The sequence below is a fragment of the Nicotiana tomentosiformis genome, chromosome 2 (assembly GCF_000390325.3).
Source record: "Nicotiana tomentosiformis chromosome 2, ASM39032v3, whole genome shotgun sequence".
Classification (NCBI taxonomy): domain Eukaryota; kingdom Viridiplantae; phylum Streptophyta; class Magnoliopsida; order Solanales; family Solanaceae; genus Nicotiana; species Nicotiana tomentosiformis.
In genome coordinates, this window is record NC_090813.1 from 75192326 (window position 1) to 75205738 (window position 13413).

At 36.0% G+C, this 13413-nt stretch overlaps 1 protein-coding gene across 4 annotated transcripts; it reads left to right on the forward strand.

Moving 5' to 3' along the window:
* Positions 1–240: 240 nt before the first annotated feature.
* On the forward strand, positions 241–13110 carry LOC104102627 (splicing factor U2af large subunit B-like). Of its 4 annotated transcripts, none has more exons than XM_009610388.4 (18): positions 241–431; positions 1600–1757; positions 2769–2885; positions 3250–3311; positions 3955–4034; positions 4155–4208; positions 4287–4346; positions 5039–5099; positions 5182–5294; positions 6357–6472; positions 8179–8277; positions 8365–8440; positions 9697–9785; positions 10593–10656; positions 11137–11235; positions 11348–11429; positions 12098–12165; positions 12795–13110. In XM_009610388.4, exons 1-18 carry the CDS (start codon positions 348–350, stop codon positions 12930–12932), a joined length of 1620 nt encoding a protein of 539 aa, XP_009608683.1. In that variant the 5' UTR covers positions 241–347; the 3' UTR covers positions 12933–13110. The 4 variants fall into 4 exon arrangements, with proteins under 4 accessions (XP_009608683.1, XP_070051699.1, XP_070051700.1 ...); XM_009610387.4 differs by having other exon boundaries at positions 242–431; positions 10590–10656; XM_070195598.1 differs by lacking the exon at positions 4155–4208 and having other exon boundaries at positions 10590–10656.
* Positions 13111–13413: the final 303 nt, after the last annotated feature.

Genomic DNA, 13413 nt, shown 5'->3' on the forward strand with positions numbered 1-13413 from the left:
CCGATAACTAAATCGAATATACTACATAATTATTGTTTACTATTTTCTATATATATATATATATATATTATCATTTGATTATTTTTAATTTAAACAGTTAGATGGACGGCTAAATAAGTTAGTTTTTGGCAGTTATCCCGGGAACCTCGAGGGAAATTCAGCCCACAAAGTGGAGTACATTTAGCCCATGAACCTTGAGAGGAATCGGCCCACTAGATGGAGTACATTTATACCCGAAGTTCAAAATCAGAATCGTAACAATTGTAACTTCTCTTCAATTCTCTTCTCCAACAAAATCAAAGAACTAGGGATAGGGTTTGGTGATCAAAGATTCAAAACTAACGATTATGCCTCGTTATGAGAGCAAAAATGATGATCGCAGAAGATCGTCTCCGTATTCTTACAAAGATCGAAAGCCGCATCATCACGAGGTTCATTTTTTCTCTTAATTTTTGCTGGCCATAGGATTAATCGGCTCAAATTGCTCTAAATTAGCTCGACTAATTTGATTCAAGCTTTTTAAAATTAAGAAACTGTACTAATTTATTTAACGAAGTGACATCGGATGTATAAACAAATTTCTAATGGACTGTAATTTCGGATGTGAGCTGAAGCAATTTAATCAGAGATAAAAGGATTGAAATTTTTAATTGCAAGGAGCAATTAGTTGAATAAAACTTGAAGCTCCACGAGGCCATTTTAAGGTATTTTGGAGATAATCTTAGAGAAACAACAAATGAGATAAATTTGAATTTGTAACCAAATTAGTAGGATGAGACACAGTTCGTGTGAACAGGACTATTGTAATTACTTTGTCGCACTGGCTGAATTTTTACCTCATGGTTGTGGCTAAAGGGAAAATGCAATCCCAAGTTGTTTGAAATTATCATTTTAAGAACTTTCAAGAATGAAAAAGCAAAAAGGTATGAGCCCATTAGTTTTATGCTTTCCTGTTTCTAGCAAAAGTAGAAAGTAGCACTGAAGGGTGTGGCCTTGAAGTTGGAATGAACCATGGGAGACCAAAGTTGACTAAAAAAGTTTGGTTATTTCCTGTCAATCTGTCTATGCCTTGGTGTAAAGAGTTACCCGGTATATGTGCTGGTGGGAAGTAGGAGGTACTCGATGGATTAGTTGAGGTGGCGTAACTTGACCCGGGGGCTACAGTTTAAGATAATTAAAAAAAAAGAGAGGTAAAAATCTTAATCCCTGTGCATGTAACAGTTCCATACTGGTTCTCTAGTATGGCAATTAAAGTACTTGGCTAAACATATGTTGGAACCATTTAGAATGCTGTTGGATATCACTCAAGTATTATGAAGCTTGAAATGGCATAGTTCAGAAGTTCAACGGAATAATGATGTTTAATCACCGAAAAATGCTTGTTATATTCATATAATTTGATTGAATTTCAAGCCCTCACACAGAAAGTAAGCTGTCTTTTTTCTTGTTCATCCCCTAGGGGGGAAGCTTTTGATTGCCAAAATTTGATCAGTAAAACCATTTTAGTCTATATGTGATCCCGTGAACTCTTTAAGCATATATTTCGCTGCTTGTTGCTTTGGGCTAATTTCAGAATATTGTCTAATTGAACTTTTGCAGAGCCAATCTAATGGGTCTCGGCACGATAGATTGAGGGATAAATATTCCAGAGATCAAGACCGTCATCGTGGGGAATACAAGGATAAAAGCAGTAGGGGCTACAGAAGAAATGATGACAATGATGATTACAGCCATTCCAGGAATCATAAATTTGACAGGTCATTTTAGAAAGAATGTTTGTACGCATAAGCTTTGAGATCTTTCCATTCGCTTACTGGTTCTTTTTTAGGAATAAAGTCTGTTCATTTGAGTTGTTATGTCATACTTCCGTCATGGTGCATTCTGCTCTATTAAATTTTGAAAAGTTATAGATGCATGCAATGGGAAGAATAGTTAGAGGTATTAGCTAACTCATAGGATCTGTTGTTTTTGGAAACAAACAATTAACCTATATAGTGCTTCTGGAATCAGTTGGTTTCAGGAAAATCAAGGCAATCCAATGGGCTCTCAGTTGGACGTCCTTGTACAGCTGTAATGTTGGCATTAGACAAGATAATTCTTTGTTTGGTTTCACCACCAAAAAAAAAAAAATAATTTGGTTCGTTTTTTTTTTTTTAACTCTTTTGATAAGTAAAAAGTTCATCAATGAGCAAAACTATCAGTAAGGTAGTTATGGACGCTACAATAGGATGTATTAATTTCAAAATCTTTCAACTTTTTAACAAGCTAATGGAATCTATACAATGTCCTCTTCGCATGCATATTATAAATTCACTGAAAAGCTAAAGAGTTACGAACTAAGCATCTACTTTCAAGACATAAACAGCTGTAGCTCTGCCTTTGAAACATCTTTGATTCCTTCTTTTCATACCACCAGACACACAGAAGCTGGAATGGCTCTCTACAATCCGCTCCAACACCCAACAAGTTCTTTGACAGTCTTTGGCATCACATACTTTACCCCCAAAATGTGCTTAAAACAATTCCACAATTGGACAGCTAGGGTAAAGTGCCAAAAGAAAGAAAAAGGAAAATGCTTACTGATTCTGATCTCTCTTTGTACTAAAGGATTAAAGAGAAACGCAAAGCCAAATTGTACCTGTAACTTTTTGCTTGATGATGAATCATATATATGGCTTGCATGACTGTTGTTTACGAATTAAAAGTAGTATCTTGGATAGATCGTTATTTTGTTATTTGGTCATTTCTTCACTATTGTGATTTTATAGGCGCCAACATCGTGAAGGTAGAGAAAAGGGTGAGACACGTAGATCCCGTTCAAGGTCAAAGGATCGTTCTTATGGGAAAGCTAGATCAAGATCAAATTCTCCTTTACCTCCAAAGAGGTTCCCTTATAATTTTTGTTAATAATATGAATTTCCACCGATTCCACGTTAATAACTCCATAATATATTGTACTTATGGTTTGATATTTTTTTAAAATCAAATTACTGCAAGATTTCAATTAGTCTCATTATCATGTGGTTTTACTTTAAATTTTTGCAAATATTTGTTTATCTTTGGATGATTCATATGTCTTTCTCAATGCTCTATTTCATTTTCCACGAGGGGTTCTTTTGTTCTCGTTCTTTTAAAACATGAATATATTTTACTCAAAATCATAGAGAAAGTCTTGATTCACTCTTTTGTTCTCTTCAAGGCATCCATAAAATTGAAGAGTGCCATAAACTATGTTTTCCTTTTTGACAGCAAGCGGACAAGTGGCTTTGATATGGCTCCATCAGTAGCAACAGCTTTTTCTAGTGGGGAAGGTTAGCATTTAGAACTTAAATTGCACAGATAATTATAGCTCTCTCCTACCTAAAATGATGTCAGTCTACATTTAGAGATTTATGGTTATGTTCAATATGATAAGCTTTAATTTGTTTTCGTGCTGATAATTTCTACTTGGAACTGAGAATCATTGTTGTGTTGTTTGCTGTTGTGTTGGTTCTTTGTTTGTGATTTTGTTACATATGGCTAAGAAGGCAATATTGGACTTTATGTCCCACCATGCTACTCATGGGCGTGAGGGCTGTAGATTTAATTCAAGGAGGAATCAGTGCTTCGGTTAGCTGGAACTTTTCCATCATCAACAGCAACTGTTGTAATTTGGTAGGCTCGCAATTGTTATCCAGGAACCTGCAGTGGTGGAATATAATTCTTGTTTTATTGTCTGAATGGTATACAATATATAGGTAAGGGATAGGTGCTTTTCCTTTTATGCTCTCTGGTGAATAACTACTACCATGATCCCTTTGACTCAAAAGCTAAAATGTTTTCTAAAAAATGTTTTATGTAATCTGTTGAATTCAGCATTTAAATCTGTTGTCTGTCGGCTGCATAATTTGTCAGATTTTACATTTTGATTTTCATCACTTTCGCTTCTCTTTTTACTTATTCCTTGTTATGTAGAGCAAATTCTGGGTTCTTCCAATGCCCCTCAATCAATTCCTGGAATGTTAAAAAACGTATATCCAACTGATACAATTCAGGTACCACTAATTTAATTTGTAGGATTTATTTTTTGTTTGTATTTATTTTTTGCTTACTTAGATGTAAGTTTTCCCTATAGATCCATTTAGTTATTTCTCTGACTAAGGCGTGTTCAACAGATTAATCAGTTGGGTTCTTTCCCTTTCTTGCCAGTTCAAGCCATGAGTCAGCAAGTAAATATGTTTTGCTGAAGCTCCATCCTCTTCTGTATTTACAACAAGTATTTCACCTTTTCCCTATTTTGCTCATAGGCTACAAGACATGCACGACGCGTCTATGTTGGTGGCCTCCCACCACTGGCTAATGAACAGGTAAGGCAAATATTGGTTTAATGGTCCATTTCCGTCATCTTTCATCCACATTGTACCTAGGGTCCTGGCTTCTCTTTGAAATATGGTTGTCATGACTTAATGGCGGATGCTATACTTTACCTTCTTTCTTTTTTAGATTTCAAGCTTGCACACTGTACAGACTGAATTATATAACATCGGTTTTAAGATTGAATATGGCTTTATGATAAAAGGGCTGCTAATTTGGAATTGAGTTGTAGCTGACTGATTTATTGAGGGCATAGCCTGTGTGAATGCATCCATTAATGTTGTCTTCTTTCTTTATGAAAGATTTGCCCCCCCCCCCCCCAAAAAAAAAAACAATAACAAACCCAATAGTTTCCCACAAGTGGGGTCTGGAGAGGGTAAGATGTACGCAACCTTACCCCTACCTCTGGAAGGGCATAGAGGTTTCCGATAGACCCTCGGCTAGAATTCCGCCTTTAAACAAACTGACATTCTAACTCAATTATAAGACTATAACGAGGCCAAATATGTCCCTGTCCTGTACTCGTAAGAGTGAGTTGAAATAGAGAGCTCCACGCCTCAAATATGGTGTCCCATGTAAGAAAAATTTATTTTATGGTAGTATCTTATTTTAGGACTTTTGTCGGATCGAGTTTTGCTTCACTTCAGATTTCTTATTTTTTCTTCTTTTGCTGCATCTGAAACAGACAATCTCGGCATTTTTTAGTCATGTTATGAGTGCAGTTGGTGGAAATTCTGCTGGTCCAGGTGCGTTCAAATTTCAAACGTATACTTTTATACATTTCCACTGTCACACCCCTTGTGAGTATAACCTATTCCTGAATTTCAGGCGATGCAGTTGTCAATGTGTACATTAATCATGAAAAGAAGTTTGCATTTGTGGAGATGAGAACAGTTGAAGAAGCCAGTAATGCAATGGCATTAGATGGAGTTGTTTTTGAGGCATGTATAACTATAGCCTTTTCTTTCTCTATGGAGTGTTAATTTTGGGGATTCATGTATTCTAATCTCTCTTTTGGCTCAATGAGAAGTGTCTTAAAGTTCTACTCGTTTTATATATTTTTAATTTGGGTTGAAAGAGTTAGGTGGCTGGACTGCAGGAGCGTAAAGAAAGAGCAACGAAAACCTTCAGGACTTAATTTTATTTTTATGTCTTATGGCTGGAAATATACGTAATACATATTAATTGAAAAAAAATAAAGGATTCAATTTTTATTGTTCTTCTTCTCTCTTCTTATTTTTTGTTGTGAGTGGGGGTTCTGTTATCATACATGAGATGGAAGCCTTCCTCCTGGTTCTTCATGAATAGAACCGTACCTGTGATTCTGTATAATGAGATTCTTCTATTTCCTATAGTGCTCAATAATTCGAGGATCTTCATAAATCTTCTTATTGAGGGTAATCTAAGATGCTTAATGGTTTTGATAGGTGAAGAAAGAGAAATGAGAACCCAAGGGGCTTGAGATAATTTATATCTATGGTTGTAAAGATTTGTTCTAACTTATTAACTGAAAAAATGATTCACTCTTTATTGCTTTTCCTCTTTCTTCTTATTTTTTGTTTTGTGTGTGTGGATTTCTATTATAATACATGAGATAGAAAAGCAGTCCACCTGATTCTTCATGAATAGAACCGTATCTGCCATATCCATCTATCCCTATAGTGCTCAATAATTCGGGGATCTTCATAAATGTTCTGCATGGATGTTTGTTCTGCATGGATGTTCAAGTGAAATAGTTTAGAAGACACCTATTGGCTTTAAAGGAAGTTTATAATCTTCTTGTCGGCATTAGCTCTCCATAATAATAGTACTTGTTCCACTGAACATATCCTCTGCAGACAAATGAAAGTCAGATCTTCGAAATATTCTTCCCCACTGACAATGACATGTATAAATTAATACTATTCTTCTTGGTTTGCTACCCATGCCTTTAATTCTTTGTTTTGCCAGGTGAATTTTGTTGGTTTAACTATTTGTTATTCTTTATGCTTTACTGTAAACAGGGTGTTTCTGTCAGGGTTCGAAGGCCTACTGATTACAATCCTTCTTTGGCTGCTGCACTTGGTCCTGGTCATCCAAGCCCTCACCTTAACTTAACTGCTGCTGGGCTTATGCCTGGGTAAGTTGAACTCGCTGTCTATTTTCCTTTACTGTTGTTGCTGCAGAAAATGGTGCCTCTGTCCTAAATTGCTCTGGAAATTGTTAGTACTTGATTGCTATGAGAAAGGTAAGCCAATTATAAGACCTACATTGTTATGCGGGAATGAATGTTTGACAGCCAAAGTTCAACATATCCACAAGATGAGTGTTGCTGAGATGTGCTTGCTAAGATGGATGTGCGGTCATACAAGATTAGAAATGACCACATTCGGCAGAAGGTGCAATTAGCACACATCGAGAATCAAATGAGGCAAGGGCGCTTGAGATGGTTTGGTCATGTGTTGTGTCTGTGTCTAACTTTAGATGCACATGCAAAACCATGGTGAGTGAAGGTGTTGAAAGGGGACGAGGTAGCCCTAAAATCATGAAGGAAGTAGTCTCGAAACACCTAAAATCATTTGGAGTCCATGGAAACCTAGCCTAAAGGTAGAGTATAATGGAGGAAAAAGACCTATAATAGGTGATACCTATTAGCTGGGACTATGCCTTAGTCACATTAGTATGTTCACATTAGTTTTTTAGGTTTCTTATAGTGATTTATATGCCAGTGGAAAATATAGAGAACTTTGTTATCATTATCATTATCATTATCATTATTATTGTTATTATTATTATCATTATTATTGTTATTATTATTATTATTATTATTATTATTATTATTATTATTATTATTATTTATTATCATTATTATTATATTTATTACTATATGGGTCTCATGGTCGGTGAAGATTCATATAGCCGACCTTAAATAGCTTGAGTTTAGGCGTAGTAGTTGTTATTGGTTGGCATGAGACATTTCAAATATGTAATCTCGGTCTGATTTGTATAGATTGAGATGTCCCTATCTGGGATTTTGTATTTTCCCAATCAGTCAATTTCTTCAGTTTAATTCCAAACGGTCATATGGATCCTCTGTGTTGGGAATCTCTAAATCTAGATTTTGTATTTTGTGTCCCGCAATTTTTTTTCAATGAACTTTAAAGATAAATTGCTATTGTAGACATCAGGAAAAGGTACGTATGTACATGGAAAGTACAAGTGTGATTTTTAAAAAAATACATGGATAAATAGACTGTATAAAAGGTGATACCTCTTTGTGGAAAATGAGACTTAACTTGAAGCATTTTCCTTGTAATTAATGAGCGTACCAGTATATTTTGGAGAGTAATTCAGTGTGTTGAACCTCTTCTTGATTGGTGAAAGCCAGGTGAATTTGGAGAATTTAGATGTTTGGACTGGTTTCATGTGCACATATCATGAGATGCTCCTACTGGATAGGAGTATCTTATTTCAAAACAATGAACAAAATATGTAACCTTAATTTTTAAAACTGTTCCCTGTTAGTTTTTAATTTCTGTTTTCCTGTCCCTTTTTTTGGTTGGGGGGGGGGGGGGGGGTTGAGAAGTGGATTGGAGATGAGAATGTACATATGCATGTCAAGCACGTTTACACTGAGAAAATTGGTGGTGCTTACATTCTCCTCCGCCTGTTAGTGTAACAGTTACAATGCTTTGTTGCCTTCTCTTTTGGGCGGCTATTTTTGTGTATGATCTCTGCTCTAACAAATTATGATATGTATTTTCTCCTCTTTATTTCTTTCTTAGCCTGCACAGCTGTATCCTTATTGTTTGTCTTCATGTGCATATGTTTCTCATCATTTGCCAGAGCAACTGGGGACGCGGAGGAACCTGATCGTATTTTTGTTGGTGGATTGCCATACCTCTTTACTGAAGTGCAGATAAAAGAACTACTGGAGTCTTTTGGGTACAAAAATCTTATTAGATGGCTATTGTCACTAAGTTTCAGAATATTATGTCTGGAGCTCTGATGTATTGAATTTTTCTATTGTAGACCTTTGCGCAGATTTGAGGTGGTGAAGGATAGAGAGACAGGAAACTCTAAAGGTTATGGTTTCTGCACATATCAGGTAATTAAGCTGATATCTAAGTTTATTCTTGCCTTATACTTTTGGGATGTAGAAAATGTTCCATGACTTCCATCTCGTTCCCTTTCCAAATTCCTTTTTCGAGCCGATCAATTAGCTGTTTTCCTTCTGTGGATCTTCATTTTTTTTGTTTAATAATTATCATTCCATAAATTGATATTTTACTCGTTATCCTTCAATTAATGTAATCCCATGCCCTTTACAGTTTACACTGAATGTTTGCTATATTGAAGTCTTGGCTTTATAGTTTATGTGCATTTCAGGATCCATTTTTTGTTCTTGTAGTAGCAGGATTGCATACTCTTTTCTCTCAGTTACTTGATCCTATGGTTTGAGATCGAGAGCTTGCTGATCGATGTCTTGGGTCCCCTTTCAGGCTCAAATTTGTTTTTTTGTTGTTGATACTTCAAAGCAATTGCTTAATACTGCACCAAACATTGTCGATATATGACAAGGGAGCACAGAGGACCACTAAAAATCAACCTAATACTGGATCACCTACTTTATCTAGACATACAATAAAGAAATAACCTTGAATCCTGTTCGTCTCTATATGGATTTTTCACTTCTTCCTACTTCCCTAAGTCCATTTAGCCCAAGTGAATTATCTTAAGAAACAATTTCCCACCAGCAAACTTCTCCTGCTTATCAGCTAATGCGATATACTCAGTTTCTCAATCGTCAGTATTACTTCCTCCACAGCTGCCTCCATTTCAGTTCCACATTATGGGCTCTCATAGATACCTGTGCTGATCCTACAGCCCAACTCAGCTTCTTCACTGCAGCATATTAGCTGTTTGCAGATAATTTACCTAATATCTCTCCATTGTTCCTATGCTGATTATTCTCTTAACCCTCTGTCAATAGTTCACTGAAGTTGTCAATCTCGTTAGTTACAAATGAAGTCCTCCCGATGTATTTAGATTTCCAAGCATAGGTAGAATTTTGTAATTCTCCTTGCCAGCAATAATTCTCCTTGCCAGCACTTCTCTCTCCGTCCAGCATCTTCCTATTTTGATAAGCAGGGATAAGGTTTCATCCTCATGCCAGTTAAGTGAAATGCTAACAAATATACCAAATTTGCAGATGTTTCACCGAGTCCACACTGAATTGTCCTCCTCTGTTTCTTCTACGTCTCGTCTTTTCACCTCCTTTGGATGAAATCCCCATTGCTTCTTGATAATGCTGAAGAAGGTTTTACCTTATATTGGGTAGTAACCAACTATTACTTGCTTCAGGATCCATTAGTTACAGACATTGCTTGTGCTGCGTTAAACGGCTTAAAGATGGGTGACAAGACATTGACGGTTCGACGTGCTAACTCTAGGTATGTTTTTATCCAGCGTTTATGAAATCCAGTGACTGAAGACTGGAAATTTGTGAGGCATGCAATATTTCTTTTGGAATTTTTTCTAATTCCTGCATCTCTTCTGTGTTTGTGTTTTAGTGGGATGGGTTCGTCATGACTTCTTTGTCGTACATCTAATTCTGTTTAGTATCAAAAGCATGTTCTCACCATTATGATAACAGATTAAATTTTCTAAACTGAACTCTTCTGATTGTTTACATTTGGTGTCATCATCCAGATCTACATTGTATATTAACAGATTATGTTTTCGAGGTTCATGTATAAGAGATGACCTTCCTCTGAGAAGATATGCAGAAGTACATTATGCGACCCAAGAAACGTGTGGTTTCTACCCATTTAGATAGTCTGAGAATTTTGTAATTTCGATTTTGTTAGTCCTTGGGAACAGTGTAGCTACTGATAGTTCACAGTCAGAGTACTGAGTAGGTTGAATTGTTCAGTAATCAGTCATGTGCTTTCAGAAACAAGTGTCTTGCATGCTTGCTTCGTTGGCTCAAAAAGTAGAATTTGTAAACTGCCTTGGGCTTGACTTATGTTCAAGCAGAAAATTTTACTTTTGAATGATGATTAACTTCCCTCCGTACATGGTCTATGCCTTCCATATGTTATTTTGTTGAAGGGGACTGGGAATTCATGGCATGTCTTTCATGTTTTGTTGCTGGAACCGCACTTGCAGTAAGGAAAGGGCTATTCTATATTTAACCGCTCGATGGTAATTTTATTATTTTCTTTTATATGACTTTTTCCAATCATGTTTAACAGCAGCGGGCAGGTGAAATCTGAACAGGAGTGTATATTAGCTCAGGCAAGGCAACATATAGCTATGCAGGTTGAATGTTATCTACAGTATTAACTTATTATTCTTAATACTCTTCTGAGCCTTGGAGCATCTGTAAAGTTGTCTCCGTGTGACCTATAGGTCACGGGGTCGAGCCGTGGAAGCAGCCATTAGGATAGGCTATCTACACCACACCCCTTGGCGTGCGGTCCTTCCCCCGGACCCTGTGTGAATGCGGGATGCTTTGTGCACCGCGCTGCCCTTTTAGTCTAAATACTCCTCTGACCCAAATGCTTCAACCTTTTTAACTTCCCGAGTTTTGAGCTCGTGAACTTTGACTAATATTTTGATATCAGCAAATTGAGATTTGTAGAGCTTCTGGTGAAATTTCTGAATGTCTAAATTTTAATTCGATCTAATAAATAAAACTGATCCAATCTAACTCTTAAAATTGGTCAAATAAGTGATCGGGACAGAGTGAGCATTTTTCTCGACTTCTGATCGCTCAAGGACTATGCTGCTTGCTTGCAGAAAATGGCTTTTGAAGCTGGTGGTATGACTATTCCTGGTACTGAGATAGGGACTGTTATGACTGCTGAAATTCCAACCAAGGTGTTATGCTTAACTGAGGTATTTACACGTCTTAGAGATAAGGATATTCGTTATATAACTTATATTTAAAGGTAATGATAAAAATATCGAAGTAATTCTGATAGGTTATCTTCCTCTGTATGTATTGAAGGTAATTACCCCTCAAGAATTGTTTGATGACGTAGAGTATGGAGAAATTTTGGAAGACATGAAAGAAGAAGGCCGAAAATTTGGTGACTACAGCTTCTCATTCATTGACATATCTTTTGTTCTCTTTTTATTTATTTATAAGAATATGTTGTTTATGTTTCAATCTGTTTGCCGTATTCACATAGAAAATGCTTCTATTCAGAAAAGATGATTGAACAGGAGCCACTTTCAGATTGATTAATTATGGGCAATTTTAAATAACTGCAACAGTACACAGGGAGTTGCTTGCCTGTGGACTCTTCTTTTTGATACCTTGGAACAACAAAAAAGTTATCGTATGATGGTTGATGCCTTACCTCCATATATAATTGAATAAAGAAGAAATTTGAAGATTTGAATGAAGAAGAAATTAGAAGAAAAAGATATCCATACCAGAAGAGGGCTATATTTTTGGTTGTTTTGCTCATTTGTACAGAAAACCCAGCACTACCTTTGTGCTGTTTATGAATACAATTATTGCCACTTCAAAAAAATAAAAAAGAAGAAGAAGAGAACTTCTGTTCTATGAGAAGTTCTTGCTATTAAAACTTCTTTGAATGGATGATAAAAGATTCGTAAAAGATTCAATTAATTAAAATTCCTAATGTATTGTATTTTTATTATCTTGAGTTTTCCCTCTCATGTGTGCCCTTCAATTTGTAGGATCAAGTATTGCTGAATCATTAAAGGATTTTGTTTGTCTGAATTATAGGTGACTTGATTGATGTTGTTATACCTCGGCCAGAACCTGATCATCAAATTATCGAAGGTCATGGGAAGGTAATAATGTTGTCATTTTTGTGTCCAAGCTTTAGGAATTGACTCAATGTTATTTCGAGCATTTGTCTTTGTTTTGTGCTCTACAAATACTTCATATTGTTGTACAACTGAGCAATAAAACCTGTACAAGTTTGCTGCCATGAAAAGCAGAAAAGCCCATGGTTATTTCCTGGTTGAAAATGGGAAAATAAGGTGTTCTGTTACTTGCAGTCGTCCCTTCTTTTCTTCTGTACTTGTTTGGTTCTAGATCTGAGATAATCATTATAGAATTTCTACGCTACTCAATTTGTGAAGGAGAAAATGATGCATACGCAAGTTGTAGGCTTTCTTTCTTCTTCTCTCCTACAGATATTGGTAAATGAAGGTAGTGTAGACTCTGAAAATGTTGAAAGTATGTGTTTGTGTTTTTTGCTGCACGGAGAAGACTCATTATTTAATCCACATTAAGCACACACAATGTAGCATTATCGTCGAGGATAACTCTACCGATATGGGATATCTTGAAAGTTCACCAGATATGGGTGTGTTAGCCATGAGAGCAATTGTCGAGGATAACCAACTGCAGTGATAAGAGACTGTCGATCTTGAATTTCATTTGTTTCACATGGGTTTTGTGTTCCAAATTGCAGGTATTTCTCGAGTACTCGGACATTACTGGTTGTAGCAATGCAAAGGCTGCGCTTGGTGGCAGGAAATTTGGAGGAAATACAGTTATTGCTATTTATTATCCTGAAGACAAATACTATGACAAGGATTATGCCGCTTAGGTTTCTGAAAGTTTTCCATGTTGATAGTCTTTGTATATGTTTAGTGCTTGTAATTGTCAGTTTACTGCAGTCTGGGCTGTTCGATAATGGTCAATTAGGAGAAGTTTTTCACTTCCCCGTTCAAACTACTGAAATTACTAGATTTTTAATTCTATTTAAGTTATTTACTTTATCTCCAGCACCTTGTAATGCTGTGTATTAAGGGGTAGTTAGGCAACAAATGGGGCGGGCTGGTTAGTGGGCTGGGATATTCCGGGTTTTGTTGGATCTGTCTGGGTTCGGGCTTATCAGGTCTAGATCAGACCAGATTAATATTTTTTTAAGTGTATTATGTTTTCTTGTTCAATGTAATTGATACTTAAGTGTTTGCAAACTCTTAAATAATAAAATAAGTATTGTAAAGCATAAAATTAAACTTTTAAAGTTTAAAGTTTGAAATTTGAATTTTAAAATTGAAATCAAGTGGCTACATAAAATTATT